Source organism: Acinonyx jubatus, chromosome B3 (assembly GCF_027475565.1).
Source record: "Acinonyx jubatus isolate Ajub_Pintada_27869175 chromosome B3, VMU_Ajub_asm_v1.0, whole genome shotgun sequence".
Classification (NCBI taxonomy): domain Eukaryota; kingdom Metazoa; phylum Chordata; class Mammalia; order Carnivora; family Felidae; genus Acinonyx; species Acinonyx jubatus.
Genome location: NC_069386.1, coordinates 82,908,145 through 82,926,234, shown reverse-complemented (window position 1 = coordinate 82,926,234; position 18,090 = coordinate 82,908,145). Strand labels below are relative to the sequence as shown.

The following is an 18,090-nucleotide window of genomic DNA, read 5'->3' as shown; positions in this document are numbered from 1 at the left end:
TACCTATTAGCCCAATTATGTTCCTAGCATTTATTGGCCTACAGACATATCCTCACATCTTAAAACAATATCTGACATGGAATAGGTGCTCAGCAAACAGTAACTGAATCTACATTGTAATTCCTGGCTAAGATGTTCTAACTGTCCTCAAAAAGGAGACTATATAATTAACCACTGGTCACCCAGAACCCTTCCCACTTTTCAAAATAAAAATACAAATTGGATCTTTTCTTCTCCTGAAAATTTGAAACTAAATATATATATTTTTAAGCAGGATACACTTTACATTTGAAAAATATCTACAAGATTAGTAACAAGTCTTATTTTCCCCAGATTTACTGAAGATTAAACAAATGAATCAGAAACAGTCAAAGGTAGTCCTATCTGAATCTATCTTCTAAATTATTGCTTATCATTTACCCATGACTATATCTCTAAATATTCAGAAACCATAAATGCAGGAACTAAAACTATAGAACTCTTAGAAGAAAACATAGGCATAAATTTTCATGATCTAGGATTAGGCAATGATATTTTAATTTTTATGTATTATTATTATTATTATTATTATTATTATTTTTAATTTATTTTTGGCAATGATTTTTTTTTAGATATGACACCAACAATGACAGGCAACAAAAGAAAAACAATAGATAAACTGGACTTCATTAAAATTAAAAACTTTTGTGCTTCAAAAGACAATCTAATTGGGAGAATATATTTGCAAATCATTTACCTGATAAAGATCTAATATTCAGAATATATAAAAAATACAACTCAACAATAAAAAGACAAGTTACTATTAAAAAATAGAGTATTTTTTAAATGTTTATTTATTTACTTTTGAAAGAGAAAGACAGAGAGAATGAGAGAGAGAAAACGCAAGCAGGGGAAGGACAGAAAGAGAGAGCGACACAGAATCCCAAGCAGGCTCTCTGTTGCCAGTGCAGAGCCTGAGACAGGGCTTGAACTCACAAACCATGAGATCACGACCTGAGCCAAAATCAAGAGTCAGACACTCAACCAATGGAGCCACCCAGGTGCCACCCAAATAGAGGATTTTAATAGGTATTTCTCCAAAGAAGACATGCAAATGGCCAACAAACATAAAAGGATGCTTAACATCCTATGTCATTAGAAATGCAAATCAAAACCCACAAAAAATTCCACTTCGTATACACTAGAATGGTTATAATAAAAAAGAATGATAGTAACATGTTGGTGAGGATGCAGAAAAACTGGAACTCTTATATACTGTTATGGAGATGTAAAATGGTGCAGCTGCTTTGGAAGTTTGGCAGTTCCTCAAAAGTTTAAACAGAGAATTACCATATGACCTGGCAATTCTACTCCCAATTATAGATCCAAGAGAGCAGAAAACATGTCCACACAGTGCAGCAAAAGTGGTTCTAAGGAAGAAGCATATAGCAATATAGGCCTACCTCAAGAAGCAAAAAAAAATCTCAACTAAACAACTTAACCATATACCTGAAGGAGCTAGAAAAAGAATAAGCAAAGCCCAAACCCAGCAAAAGGAAGTAAATAATAAAGATAAGAGCAGAAATAAATGATATACAAACTAAAAAAACAACAGAACAGATCAATGAAACCAGGAGCTGGTTCTTTGAGGAGATCAACAAAACTGGTAAACCTCTAGCCAGACTCATCTAAAAAAAATAAAAAGAGGAAGAGAGAGAGGATCCAAATAAACAAAATCACTAATGAAATATGAAATAACAACCAACACCATAGAAATATAAACAACTGTAACAATATTACGAAAACCTACATGCCAACAAATTGGACAACTTAGGAAAAATGAATAAATTCCTAGAAACATATAAATAAATAAAGCAGGAAGAAAGTGAAAATTTGAACAGACGAATTACCAGCAATGAAATTGAAGCAGTAATCAAAAAACTCCCAAAAAACAAAAGTCTAGAACCAGACAGCTTTACAGGCAAAATCTACTGAACACTTAAAAAAGAGTTAATGCCTATTCTTCTCAAACTATTCCAAAAAATAGGAGAGGAAGGAAAACTTATAAATTCATTCTATGAGGACAACATTACCCTCATACCAATACCAGATAAAAGATTAAAAGAGAGAGAGAGAACTACAGACCAGTATCTCTCATGACCACAGATGCAAAAATCCTCAACAAAATATTAGCAAACTAAATCCAACAATACATTAAAAAAATCATATACCATGATCAAGTAGGATTTATTCTGGGAATGCAAGGGTGGTTCAATATTCACAAAACAATCAGTATAATATATCACATCAATAAAAGAAAGGATAATAAACATAAGGTCATTTCAATAGATGCAGAAAAAGAATTCAATAAAGTATAACATCTATTTATGATTAAAAAAAAAAACCTCTGCAAAGTAGGTCTACAGAGAATGTACCTCAACATACTAAAGACCTTATATGAAAAACCCACAGCAAACATCATACTCAAAGGGGAAAAAGAGAGCTTTTCCCCTAAGGTCAGGAACAAGACAAGAATGTCTACTCTCACCATTTATATTCAACATAGTACTGGAAATCCTAGCCACAGCAATTTGACAACATAAAGAAATATAAGGCATCCAAACTGGTAAGGGAGAAGTAAAACTCTCATTATCTGCAGATAACATGATATTATATATAGAAAACCCTAAAGACTCCATCAAAAAACTACTAAAACTGATAAATTCAGTAAAGTTGCAGGATACAAAATCAATGTAGAGAAAGCTGTTGCATTTCTATACACTAATAAGGAAGCGGCAGAAAGTGAAATGAAGAAAACAGTCCCATTTACAATTGTACCAAAAACAATAAAAAATATCTAGGAATAAACTTAACCAAAGAGATTAAAGACCTGTACTCTGAAAGCTATAAAATGCTGATGAAAGAAATTCAAGAGGACACAAAGAAATGGAATAACATTCTATGCTTATGGGTTGAGGAACAAATATTGTTAAAATCTCTGTATTACTCAAAGCAATATACAGATTTAATGCAATCCTTATCAAAATACCAACAGCATTTTTCATAGAACTAGAATAATCAATCCTAAAATTTGTATGGAACCACAAAAGACCCCAAATAGCCAAAGCAATCTTGAAAAAGAAAAAAAGGGAAGGTATCACAATTCCATACTTCAAAACTTACTACAAAGTTGTAGTGGTCAAAACAGTATGGTACTGGCACAAAAACAGACACGTAGATCAATGGAATAGAACATAAAACGCAGAAATAAACCCACAAATATACGGTCAATTAATCTTCGATAAAAGAAGAATGAGTATACAGTGGGAAAAAGACAGTTTCTTAAACAAATGGTGCTGGGAAAGGACAGCTACATGCAAAAGAATGAAACTGGACAATTTCTTACACCATACACAGAAATAAACTAAAAATGGACTAAAGGCCTACATGTGAGACCTGAAACCATACAAATCCTTGAAGAGAGCACATGCAGCAATTGCTCTGACATTGGCCCTAGCAACATTTTTCTAGATAGGTCTCTTGAGGCAAGGGAAATAAAAAGCAAAAATAAACCACTGGAACTACATCAAAATAAAAAATTTCTGCACAGTGAAGGAAAACAGTCAACAAAATTAAAGGGGAACCTACTGAATGGGAAAAGATATTTGCAAACAACATATCCTATAAAGGGTTAGTATTCAAAATAAAAAAGAACTGATACAACTCAACACCCCCAAAAAACAAACAATCCAATTAAAAAATGAGCAGAAGACATGAACAAACATTTCTCCAAAGAAGACATCCAGGGGAGCCTGGGTGGTTCAGTCAGTTAAGCATTGGACTCTTGATTTCAGCTAAGTCATGATCTCATGGTTGTTGAGATTGAGCTGCACTTTGGGCTCCACACTGAGAGTGGAGTCTGCTTGGGATTTTCTCTTTCCCTCTCTCTCTGCCTCTCCCCTACTCGTGCACTCTCTCTCTCAAAATAAATAAACATTCAAAAAAAAAAAAAAAGGACATCTAGATGGCCAGCAGACACATGACAAGATGATCAACATCAGTCATCATCAGGGAAATGCAAATCAAGTTACATGAGATATTTCCTCACACCTGTGAGAATGGTTAAAATAAAAAACACAAGAAACAGCAAGTGTTGACGAGAATGTGGAGAAAAAGGAAGACTCTCACACTGTTGACGGGAACGCAAACTGGTGCAGTCATTGTGGAAAACAGTATGGAAGTTCCTCAAAAAATTAAAGTAAAAACTACCCTGTAATCCAGTAAATGCACTACTGGGTACTTACCCAAAAAATACAAAAAAACACTAATTCAAAAGGATACATATACCCCTATGTTTACCGTGGCATTATTTACAATAGCCAAACAACGGAAGCAGCACAAGTGTCCATCGACAGATGAATGGATAAAAAAGAAATGGTATATATATATGGTATATATATATATATAATGAAATATCATTTAGCCAAAAAAAAGAATGAAATTTGGCCCTTTTCAACAGCATGGACAGAGCTAGAGAGTATAATGTGAAAATGAAATAAGTCAGAAAAAGACAAACACCAGGGCACCTGGGTGGCTCAGTGAATTAAGTGTCGGACTTTGGCTCAGGTCATGATCGTGCAGTTTGTGCGTTTGAGCCCCACATTGGGCTCTCCACTGTCAAGCATGGAGTCTGTTTCAGATCCTCTGTATCTCTCTCTTTTCCCCTCCCCTGCTCATGCTCGCTCTCTCTCTCTCTCTCTCTCTCTCAAAAGTAAACATTAAAAAAATCTTGCATTAAAAAAAAGAAAATAGAGATAAAGACAAATACCATGATTTCACTCATTTGTGGAGTTTAAGAAACAAAACAAAACAAATGAGCAGAGGGAAAAAGAGAAAGACAAACCAAGATACAGACTCAACTACAGGGAACAAATTGATGGATTTACCAGAGGGGAAGAGGGAGTGGGTAGGTGAAATAGGTAATGGGAATTAAGGGGTGCACTTATCATGAGGAAAAAAAATTTTTTTAATTAAAAAAAATTTTTTTAAAGGGTAGTTCACTAAATATTCAGTTTGCTAGCTGGATTCAGCTATTTTATTTTCTCCAAAATGACTTGCTTGTCTAGATTTGGCCCCTGAATCAAGATTAAACTTTCTAAAGGGTCATTAGCTTAAAAGGTCATTTAATCTTATACCCATGCCTTGGGGGTGCCATTCAGGAAGGTAATTCTTCAATGTCATTAAGAGTTCTCTGGAGATCATGACCTGAGCCAAAATCAAGAGTCAGAGGCTTAACAGACTGAGCCACCCAGGTACCCCTTTTTATGTGCTCTTTTAAGGTGCTTCCATCTCAAATATTTTATTTTTTTAACTGTTTATTTAAGTTTATTTATTTGAGAGTTTTGAGAAAGTATGTACATGAGCGAGGGAGGGGCAGACAGAAAGGGAGAGAGAGAATCCCAAGCAGTCTCTCTGTGCTGTCAGTGCAGAGCCCGAAGCAGGGCTTGATCTCAAGAACTGCGAAATCATGACCTGAGCCAAAATCAAGAGTTAGATGCTTAACCAACTGAGCCACCAAGACACCCCTCAAATATTTTTAAATGGGTAGTTCTACACCTTTTAGAATTTCGTTTTTATTGAGAGCTTTCAACAACTGTGAATTAAAATGCAGATATATAGTCATTACACAGTTGAAGCTCAATTAGGTAAGAAAATGGAAAAACACTGCAAGGAAATAAAACACTGACAATGATTATTGTTGAATGATAGGGCTATATATAATTTTATTTACTGTAATTTCCAAATTTTCTACATGCATTACTTTTATAATCAGAGGAAACTAAAATTTCTTAAAATCATCACATTAGGGGCGCCTGGGTGGCTCAGTAGGTTAAGCATCTAACTTAGGCTCAGGTCATGATCTTGTGGTTCTTGAGTTCCAGCCCCGCATTGGGGTATCTGCTGTCAGCACAGAACCCGCTTTGGATCCTCTGTCTCCCTCTCTCTGCCCTTCCCCCACTTGCCCTCGCTCTCTCTCTCTCAAAAATAAACGTAAAAACATTTTTAAAAACATCATTGCATTTAAAATTTTTCTTAAGTTTTTGGTAGTACTGCCTTCAATTCTCAATTATTATTTGAATACCTGACCTAGATTCAGTCTAATACTAAGGCAGAGTTTTGTATTTTAATTCTATTTACATAGATGATACGACGGAAAAAAACTGCCAAATAAGGGTCTACTGAAAGCAAGAATTACGGTTCCAGATAGGAAATCAATCTGAATAGTAATCACAATAATAGTTACACCTATTAGATACTTACAATGTGCCAAATGCTTACATATATTAACTCATTTATTCTTTATAACATCTTTGTGAGATAGGTACTATTATTATCTCCATTTTACACACTGGGAAACTAAGGCACAGAGAGGTTAAGTAATTTGTTCAAACCATGAAAGCTACTGAAAGTGGAAGAACCAGAACTAGAATTCAAAAAGTCTGACTCTGGAATCCTTATTCTTAACTTCTAAGCTAAAATTCTATTTACAAGGTTAACAGAAAAACTGGGAAGCTAGTTCTGACAACCTACAAAGTGTTAAAGAATAAAACTAAGCCACAAGAGGGTCTGACAATAGATATAAAAAAAAAGGGGGGGGAGAGAGGCCTATGAGAAATATGATATATCTGTATTTTTTTAAATATAAATCTCTAGATTCGGAGATTTGAGAAAAAACTTGAGAAGCAAATTTTTTCCTTTTTCCTTATTCAGGTGGCATCTCTAAGCTGAGAGCCTCTGAGCTGCAGTTTCCCAAATATAATACCAATGTACTGCTACAAGATAAGGGTGCTTTTACGAGCTGAGTAATAACAGTTACCTGTCCACATAAAGTGTTGTTAACATTAAATTATTTTAAGAGTGAAAGCTAAAAGTGGTGGCAGCTGCCTATGATTTCACAGGTTAATTTTGTTCTTTGCCTCTTGGTTTGCCAAAATCTGCTAAGATCTTTCCAAATGTAAAAAATTTTCTCCTATAGGGGCACCTGGGTGGCTCGGTCGGTTAAGCGTCCAACTTCAGCTCAGGTCATGATCTTGTGGTCCGTGAGTTCAAGCCCCGCGTCGGGCTCTGTGCTGACAGCTCAGAGCCTGGAGCCTGTTTCGGATTCTGTGTCTCCCTCTCTCTGACCCTCCCCCATTCATGCTCTGTCTCTCTCTGTCTCAAAAATAAATAAATGTTAAAAAAAAAAAAAATCTCCTATAATACTAGGGGATGTATCCACTACAGCATTTTCAACGTGTTACTTTCCCCAAAAATGTTCACCCAATTTGGGCTATATATTTCTGGCAAGCCAATTTTTACTGCTTTGTGTGAAGCTGAATGTCAAATAAAAGGTAAACAAATACAAAACTTTACACAGATTAGCTGAGGAAGTTCTGATTTTGAGCTCCACCATGTACTAGTGATAGTAATTTTATGCTTCATTTTCTGGCTTTGCCCTTTTCAATATTGCTGCCTCAAATAACCCTTCAAGTACCTAAAGGACAAAAATATTTTCAACTTGCTTTTGTGTTTTTTAAAAATAAAGGATTGAAAAGTACATACTTGACCATAAAAATGTAGGCATAAAGGATAGACACATAAAGAAATTTCTGTAAATCAACCTTGTCCTTGGTACTTGTAAGCTTTTCTGAGTATAAATGGCCAAATGGGACTAGTCGCATCTCTGAGAAAAAGCTTTTAAATTGGCAGTAATTTTTAAGAAATAACACAGATTAACTACAGATGAATGGCCATAGATTGCCAGCAGTAAGAACCACAAGCTTGAAATCCAGGAGCTGTCTACAATTTAATTCTGATGTTATGACTGCTTTCTACAGATTTACTATACAAAATTGGCTTCACTTTTCTAGTATTCTAATCTATAAAAATGAGGATTAAAATAATTGCTATAGAGTATAAAAATTGCTATAAATTATATGTAAGATTTTATATAACTGCTATTAAAAATCATGATATTCCTATTAGAAACTACAGGACACTTATAAACTTATAGAACAAATGATTACCTTACAAAAAAAAGAGCTGGTTAGATTCATTTATGAACATACTATGTTTAGAAAAAACAAGTATGGGTATATTAACATCTCTTAGATTATGTTGAAAATTTTCAAATAGAGGAATGTGACTCACAGGGAAATGACAGAGTAACCCCAAAGAAAGAGTAGAGATGTAGAAGAAGGTTAGTTAAAGGTTATATAAGTAAAAAGGCTGAGGGCACCTGGGTGGTGCAATTGGTTAAGTGTCTGACTTCGGCTCAGGTCATGATCTTGCAGTTCATGAGTTCGAGTCCCACCTTGGGCTCTGTGCTGGCAACTTGGGAGCCTGGAGCCTGCTGTGTCTTCCTCTCTCTCAGCCCCTCCCCCACTTGTGCTCTCTCCCTTTCTCTCTCTCTCTCTCAAAAATAAACATTTAAAAAATTTTAAAGAAAGAAAGAAAGAAAGAAGGAAGGAAGGAAGGAAGGAAGGAAGGAAGGAAGGAAGGAAGGAAAGAAAGAAAGAAAGAAAGAAAGAAAGAAAGAAAGAAAGAAAGAAAGAAAGAAAGAGGGCTGAAATGGCCCTCTACTACATGGCTTTTTAATCACTCTTGGCCAGCCTATAAGAGTCACTTTCTTGCCAGAGATGAAAACAGTGAATCTTAGATAAGTGGTTGGTTACTGTGACACCTTTAGGAGCTTATTTTTAGAGGAAGGAAAAATGGGGAGTTAACACATCCAAGGAAGATCACAAATAAGTACACTAAATATTTCTAGAGATTTGGAATAACAAAATAAAACTTGTACTTACAACTTGAGATTCACGAGCTTTAGGAAATGTTTTGGCAACATTGAGCCCATCAATGACGATATCAAAAGGAGGACAGCATTTTACAAAGTTCTGAAATCTCTCAAGTTCCTAAAAAAGAAAAGCCAGATAAAACAATAAAAGTTAGCAAGGGCTTTATCATAAACACACTGTTATGACTTTTATTATTGTTCTGATAAGTAAATATATCCATCCCTTAAAAATACACACAAAAAGGGGCACCTGGGTAGCTCAGTTAATCACCCGACTTCAGGGTCTGGTCATGATCTCACAGTTTGTGGGTTCAAGCCCCGCATTGGCCTCTGTGCTGACAGCTCAGAGCCTGGAGGCTGGTTCAGATTCTGTCTCTCTCTCTCTCTCTGACCGCTCCCCTGCTCTCTCTCTCTCTCTCTCAAAAATAAAAAAATAAACATTAAAAAAATTTTTTTAAATGCACACAAAGATACTTTCAAAATGAAATCCAAAAAGACCAGACTAATAAATGCAACCACATGTAATTAACTGATATACCTTATAATCTCATAGCACTGTACACTTCCTAGAGTACTTTCACATGCTATTTCATTCGATCTGCACCTAGCTATTGCCTACTAAACTGACTTACATGGTAGTCATGATGAGAATGAAATGTCAAAATCTCTATATCCTGTTCTGTATGCCAAGGAGAAGTAAACCTTAGATATGTCAGTCTACTAGTGCAACTGTGTTGAAAGAACAAGGCTCTACAATAGCTCTTTGGTCATCAAGAGGTTTTTATTTACTTCTGGCTATTTTGAAGAGTTGGGTTATTCAACAAATATTTGTGGGGCATCTACTGTGTGCCCAGCAGTTACCAGACAGATAAAACTCTAACTTAGTGGAATCTGCATTTTAGTGGAAGGAGACATAAAATAAACACATAAGTTAATAAATTATATTAAATGTCAAATGTGATGAGTGCTATGGAAGGAAGAAAAGGAGGAGAAGGAGCTCCATTTCTGGTAATGATGGAATAGTCTGTCCTGGACTATGAGATAATATAAATTTTACATAAAAACCAACTATTTGAAGATACTAGACAATGACCGAAAGCAGGCAGAAATTAGAGGAAATGCAAAATGTGAACGACAGTATGGTGTTTTATTATTCTTCTTCTTTTAAATCTTTTTTTGAGAAAGAGGGAGAGAGAGCATGCACAAGTGAGGGAGAGGCAGAGGGAGAGGGAGGGAGAGAATCCCAAGCAGGCTCCATGCTGAGCATGGATCTCGATGCAGGGCTAGATCTCATGACCTTGAGATCATGATCTGAGCCAAAATCAAGAGTCAGACACTTAACTGACTGAGCCACCCAATCTTACAGTTTTAAAATAAGTCATAAGGATGTAAAGTACAGCATAGGAAATATAATCAATAATACTGTAGTAACTTTGTATGGTGACAGATGATAACTATACTTACCTCAGTAAGCATTTCATAATGTATATAAATGTTGAATCACTATGTTGTACACCTGAAACTACTATAATGTTGTATGTCAACCAGGCTTCATTTAAAACTAAATTAATTAGGGGCACCTGGGTGGCGCAGTCGGTTAAGCGTCCGACTTCAGCCAGGTCACGATCTCGCGGTCCTTGAGTTCGAGCCCCGCATCGGGCTCTGGGCTGATGGCTCAGAGCCTGGAGCCTGTTTCCGATTCTGTGTCTCCCTCTCTCTCTGCCCCTCCCCTGTTCATGCTCTGTCTCTCTCTGTCCCAAAAATAAATAAACGTTGAAAAAAAATTTTTTTAACTAAATTAATTAAAAATAAAATAAAACAACCACTAATCCATATGCATGCTTTCATTTCTCACTTGACTTCTTTAGCTTTTCTATCCTTGCCAACTCCAGTTGTATGGGACCAACCTCTTTCCTTTCTACTCAGCATAACACTTTTTAAAAATTTCTTTGCTCAAATATATTTCCTGAAAAATGTTTAGAAAGTTCCAACTAATATCAAAACTAACTAAATAAAGTTGCAATAGGAATACTGTTTTTTATAAATGGAAATAAAACTATCAAGGAGAATTAAAACAGTTTGCATACAATATGACCATTTCTTGTTTTGGTCTGAATGAACCAAGGGAAACAAAACAAGTGCATTAAATTCTAAAATTCAGGTTTCACTAATTAACATGGAAAAGATTTCCCACTATACTTCCAATATATCATTGTGGTGTTGCTCTTAGTACTATGTTGTATTCACCTCAGGAGTAATGACAAAGCAAGGCAGTTCACCATGACTGACAAAATGGACATTTGGAAAATCAAGAGTCAAACTAGATAACTTACAAAGTCCCCTTCCAGTTCCGATATTCTATGTTAACAAGACTTGGAAATCCCTTAAAATCACAGAATGGAAAAGGTTATACTTGTGATGGTTTGTTTGAAAGGTGAGTCTCAGGAACCTCTGTGCAATCATAGAATGTGTAGTAAAATTCCATCTGGAGATTTAGCCTCCTGATTCATATCTAATACACAGAAAAATTTTAAATGTCAGATTGGGCTTTTCCCCCATTACGAAATCTCCATTTACTAAATATTACCAGTCGAGGAGTAACAATTTATTACTTTGTAATGCTTTCTGTGTGTATCCAAGATGCTCACTTTTCAAACTAAACAAGTTTATATGTCGTTGCACTCAAAAGCCACTGAGTAGATCATGCTGATAAGGCATGACAAAGAAAGAGGTGACCTACTGAGACAGCATATTAACTATGGCACAGGCCTATACAAATCTGCAAGCTTAAGTGTTTTAATGGAGGGTAAATTTAAATTATTTCTTTCTAGTGCTGTTGCTGGGATTGTACTTGATTAGATTGGCTAATGATTTAAAGTATGAAAATCCACCAATCTTTTGATCATTTGTTTCTTGACTAATAAAAGAAGTTCTTTTGAAAAAAATTTATTGATACATAATTCATATACCATATAATTCACTCATTTGAAGTGTGGTAAAACCTTGGTTTGTGAGCATAATTCCTTCCAGAAACACGCTTGTAATCCAAAGCACTTGTATACCAAATCAAATTTCCAGAACCATTGGCTCAGTTGTGATCATGCCATCTCAGTTTTAATCATGTGACCACGCATTCGGCATCACTTATTATTCATGTTGCAAAACATCGTTCGTTTATCAAGTTAAAATTTATTAGAAATATTTTCTTGTCTTGCAGAACACTTGCAGAACAAGTCAGTTGCAATTCAAGGTTTCACTTGTATACAATTCACAGGTTGTGCAACATTACTACAATCCAATTTTAGTTCTGTCTTTCCTACTAGAAACTCCATGCTCAGCAGTCAACCCCCATTCCACTACCTTACCACGTGGCAAACTGAATTATACAAATATATAGTCTTTTGTGACTGACTTCTTTCACTCAATATAATGTTTTCAAGGTTCATTAGTATTATAACATAAATGAGTACTTCATTCCTTTCTATTGCCAAATAATATTCCATTGTATGGATTATACCACATTTTATTTATCCATTCATTAGTTGATGGACATTTGGATTATTTCCACTTCTTGGATATTACACACAATGTTGCAATGAACATCTGTGTACAAATTTTAGATGGATGTATGTTTCATTACTCTTGGGTATACATCTAGGAGGGAAACTGTCATGAGCTACCATATGTAATAATAGTAACTCTCTGTTTAACTTTTTGAGGAACTGCTAGACTGTCTTCCAAGTAGCTATACCATTTTACATTCCCAACTACAATGTACAAGGCTTCCAATTTCTCGACAGCCTCACCGATACTTGTTATTTTATGTGTTTTTTATTATACTCATACTTTCAGATGTGAAATGGTACCTCAGTGCGGTTTTGATGTACATTTCCCAAATGACTAATGATGTTGAGCATCTTATTGTGTGCTCATTGGCCTAAAAGGAATTCATTTGTGTGACATATAGGCTTTACAAATTCAACATATATTTCCTTCAATAAAAAGTCACAACTGCTGTCATCTTTACTCATTTTACACTTCTAGGCTTAAATCTAAGAGGTGTTACTGCATAGGAATTACAAACACCATAACTTGCAATAGAGATTGTTAGCTCAAATGTCTACAAGGACCAGGCAGGTGACCTAAATAAGTAAAATGGGCCAAGTCTATGAAAACACAACAGAGCAGGCAAAATGACAAATAGCAAATAGTGTAAGTCTCATGGTCCAAGATTCTATAGAAAGAAGTAAAGGCTGACAAACTGGAGAATGTAGGTCCCTTACAAAGGGAGTAGCCCAGTGCTCAGTCCAGCTAATTGCTGCCACATGAAATAAATACCCAGGGCTAGGAGATTTAATTTTTCAAGGAAAATAAAAAATCTGGCATTTTGAAACACTGTTAAATAACTATTAAAAAGAATAAAATACAAAGAAGCTCAAACAAAAAACATTTTTGGGCTAGATTCCACCTGCAGACCACAAGTTTATAATACATTCACACATTCACTTGGTCAGTCAATAGATTTTCATTGAACATGTGTTATGTGCCAAATAATATTCTTCTTCCTAGGAACAGAACAGAATAGTGAACAAATTCACTGAGCTAAAGAAATTTATATATTCGTAGAGGAAACAAGCAATACCAAGTTAACAAATAGATATTTAATTTTAGGTAGAGAAAAGTGCCTTGAAGAAAATTTAATCAGGGCAGGGTGTTACCCCAACTCTTCCAAGCCCCTCTCTACTTTAGATATGGTGAAAGAAAAAGGTCTTTCTAATCAGGTAACATTTAAACAAAGACTTGAATGAAGTGAAGGGGTCAACAACCATGCTTCCTCTGAGGGAAGAGCCTTTTAGGCAGAGGAAAGAACAACCAAGGCCCTTAACTAAACACCAAAAGCTTTGAACGTTTGATGATTAATGATTAGGCAATTTGAAAGTTCAAATAACTATAAAGTTTTTATGTATTATGTTTTGAGTTTAAGTTTTAAAAATTCAATTCTTGTTTATTACTACAATATGGGAAAGAGGAAATAAATGTAAAACAATTCTAAAACAGCTAATCAAAAGTTTTAAATTCTGTATCATATCCAATTTCTTATTTGAAACAAAGAAGCAGAATTGATATTTATTGTTTTGTAGTTGTTACCTAATCATAAATGAGTAGCAAAATGATCCAAATATGTGCATCAAAAAAAGAAATAAAAGAATGGGACAGCATATACATTACACAGATGATTCCAGCACCTGCCATCAAAGATCTGACTTCCTAATTATAAATGACTCTCACAATATACATGGCAATAGAAATTGACTCTTCTGTTTATTACTCCTCCTACATTATGGATGAGAAGGCAAAGAGGTTAAGCAACTGATTTTTCTCAACAAATGATATTCCAAGAGATGCTAAAACTTCTCTTTTACCTTTCTACCTAGAAGAGGTTAAATTCTTCAATTTTTTGAAATGATGGTCCATATGTTTATAGCAGTTTACTTAGGACACTTTGATATAAACCTCACCAGGAAATTCAAAACAGATCTCTCTCATTTATTGTATTGAGTTAACATCCTCCTCTACAATGGCAACTCAGGGGAAACAGGACTACAACAATGTATACTCAAAACTTTACATCATAAAAGAAACAATGAACTCAACATGTTAATTATATCCAATGTACTACAACAATCATTATATTTTCCAAAGATTAGAAGAAAGGGAGTATTAAAACAACTGGCTTTAGTCATAACAGATATGGAAAAACAGGGGAATACCAGCTATTTTGGTGGGAAGCACTGTTCTTAACATGGAACCACAATAAAAAATCCATCTCTGCATCTAATGGACAAATTTCTTTGCATACCTTCTTTACCCCATGAGATACAAATAAGTGTGAAATAAAAAGAACACTAAAATGATTGCCTTACTGTAGCCAAAGAAAAACGAAATTGTATGTCTAGAAAATGTCACTGCAATCTAACAACTAATAGTCTTAGAAAGCTTACACTCCCTTAATAACAAGTTATATTTTAGGAGATGTTTTTCATTTAGTAATTATAGCTAGAACTACTATACTATGCTACTCTGTTTTTAAATACTTACAATCTTATCTGAGTTTTCTGATTCCAGAAAGATGAAAAAAACCCCAACAAACCCTTTCTGCCAGAAGTTTCTAAAAGGCTGTGTAAAATACAACAAAAATACCTATGCATGGTTGAACTTGAAAGAGAGAAAGAAAGAAAGAAAGAAAGAGAAAAAGAAAAAGTATCCCAGTGCCAGAGATAAAGCCAAATCTGAAAATCAGAATGGTAAGGATAAAAATTGATGCTAATGTTGTCTAGGAGACAAGAAAAGGAATGGAGTGGGTATTAGCAAACAGGAGCCTGGTTTCTGATACCACCTTGGAACCTGGAGATATATCAAACCTTCCAAATGAAGGGAGAAATTGGAAGTGAATTCCCAAATAAAAGAGGAACCTTTACAGATGGGAACACTGATGTCAAAACACAATACACCACCCTTTCTATCTCTACCAGGGATCTAAGTAGGAGGAAAAAAATCCCTGAACAAAAAGAAACTCCAGGTTTGTGTTTTAAATGTGTTTTAAAATGTTCCACTGAGAAATTACATAAAAACTAGTTCTGATCCAGAGGCGCCTGGCAGGCTCTTTCAGTAGAGCATGTAACTCTTGATCTCAGGGTCATGAGTTCAAGCCCTATGTTGGGAGCAGAGCTTACTTTAAAACACGCACGCGCGCGCGCGCACACACACACACACACACACACACACACACACACACACACCTGGTTCTGATCCAGTAACATCTCTTGGACACTTGGCAGAAGCAAATACCAAACCTCTCCAGAGAGATAATACCGATAATCTAGGCAACAAAGGGACACTCATAGAAAGAGCAAGTCCTTCTAAAACCGAACTCACCAATTTAAAATTAAAAAACACAAGAGTAAACAATCTACCATGTGGGAGTCTTCTGACACACCTAAGGATTAATGCCCAAAGAGTTCAGGCAAAAGGAAAAATGGAGAAACCTAAGAGACATTATAAAATATGTAAAAATAATTAAAATGTACAAAAAGAATCAAAACTGTAAGAAAAGAAAGAGACCATGAAAAAAATGAAGAAAACAATTTGAAAGAGAAGTTCTAAAATTAACATCCTAAAATAACTAACTGAAACTAAACGGATGGGAGAAAATCCAAATGTCCATCAGTTGGTGAATGAACAAACTCTGATGTATTAACATACTTAAATACACTCAGCAATGAAAAATAACTGATACATGTAACAAAAACTCAAAAACACTATATTTCAAACTAAATCTAATATATTGTAAAAACAAATACACAGCATTATTTTAAGTGAAAGACAAAAACATTACAGATTATATGATTCTATTTATACGCAACTATTAGTAAAGACAAAACTACAGAGACAGACAGCAGCTCAGTGGTTGCTGGGTTATAGGAGTAGGAGCAGGGACTGACCTCCAAAGGGCATGATGAAAGTTTTTGGTGAAAGAAGTATTCTAAAGCTGAATCATGGTGGTAGCCACACAAGTATATAAATTTACTCAAAATCATTGAACTGTTCACTTAAAATGGTGAATTCTGTGGTCTGTAAATTATTGAAACAATAGGGGAAAAGCCCAGAAATAAATGGGTAGAGAGAAGAACAGACACATATGAGGTAAGAAGTAGTGAATTAGAAGATAGATCTAAAAATGTTACCCAGAATGCAATTCAGAAATATAACAAGATGAAATAATATGAAAGAAAGAGTAGGAGCACCTCAGTGTCTCAGTCAGTACAGTGTATGACTTCAGCTCAGGTCATGATCTTGAGGTTCGTGAGTTCGAGCTCCCACATTGGGCTCACTGCTGGAAGCCTGTCAGCTCAGAGCCTGCTTTGGATCCCCTGTTCCCCTCTCTCTGCCCCTCCCTGACTTGTGCTCTGCCCAAAATAAATATTAAAAGAAAGAAAGAAAGAAAGAAAGAAAGAAAGAAAGAAAGAAAGAAAGAGTAAGAGACATAGAGGAGAGTGAAAGGGTCTCACAAATGTCTAATGGGAATTTCAGGAGAGGCAATATTTGAAGATATAAGGGCTGAGAATTATTCAGAAGTGATTCAAGATATGAAACATCAGATTCAGGAAGCTCAGTGAATCCCAAGCAGGAAAAAGAAATACATTCATAATACATATCATAGTGAAACAGAAGTGAAAACAATTTTAAAGAGCAACCAGGAGGATGGAGATGATATACAGAACAAAAATTGGACTGATAGGGCACCTGGTTGGCTCAGTTGGAGGAGTGTGCGACTCTTCATCTTGGGGTCGTGAATTCGAGCCCTATATTAAGTGTAGGGATTACTTAAATAAAAAACTTAAAAAAAAAAAATTGGACCAAAGCAATCTTCTCAATAGTAACTAAAATAGAGACCAGAAGGTATTGCAATACTATCATCAAAGTGTTGAGGAAAGACATTAAATTCCATGTAATTAAACTACCATTCAAATAGACATTTACAGACAAAGAATAAAATAGTTTACCACTCTCATCCTGTCACTGAAAGGATGGTATTCAGGAAGATGGCCAACAGGAAGTTTGGGGTTCGGTGAGAATGTGAGGGCTAGAGCTATATATATCTTTCAGTCATTGGCACACAGGTGCTAGAGAAAACCAGAGTGGGTAAAATGGCCAGAAAGAATGGGTAGTGTAGCAAAAGCAGAAGCAGAAGTTCAGAAACAACAAAAACTCAGGGGATAGAGGACATATTTTATTATTGTTTATTTATTATTGAGGACAAATTCAGTTGCATTTATGAAGAAAGAGACCTGGCAAAAGTAAAAGAAATGCAAGAAAAAACGAATTGCAACTGCAGAATTTAAATCTCCATGAAAAGCCATAAAGATTAGATTAGTAATTTACCAGAACATGGATTTGGTGAACCAACTTTGAGAAATTCTACAAGAATGCAGAGGAAAAGAACTAAAAGAAAATGTTAAGAGAAAAAAACATTATAGATACAAAGGACAGAGAACAGAGACAACTTAAGCCTCACAACAATGAGGAATAAATCAGACAAAAAGATGAGAACTGGGGTGCCTGGGTGGCTTAGTCCGTTAAGTGTCCAACTTCGGCTTAGGTCATGATCTCACAGTTCATGGGTTCGAGCCCCATGTTGGGCTCTGTGTTAACAGCTCAGAACCTGGAGCCTGCTTCAGATTCTGTGTCTCCTTCTCTCTCTCTCTGCCCTTACCCTG

General features: G+C 35.3%; 1 protein-coding gene across 6 annotated transcripts in view; it reads right to left on the bottom strand.

Annotated features, from left to right (window-relative positions):
• The window catches only part of PRORP (protein only RNase P catalytic subunit), a 132,504-nt gene that overhangs the window by 72,066 nt on the left and 42,348 nt on the right, over window positions 1-18,090 (bottom strand). For all 6 annotated transcript variants that reach the window (XR_003422458.2, XR_008299361.1, XR_008299360.1 and 3 more), the window contains one exon: window positions 8,823-8,930. Coding sequence is in view for 3 of the 6 variants with exons in the window: in XM_027065580.2 (XP_026921381.1) it covers window positions 8,823-8,930 (108 nt within the window). In the remaining 3 variants the exon portion in view is untranslated. The remainder of the gene's footprint in view (window positions 1-8,822; window positions 8,931-18,090) is intronic.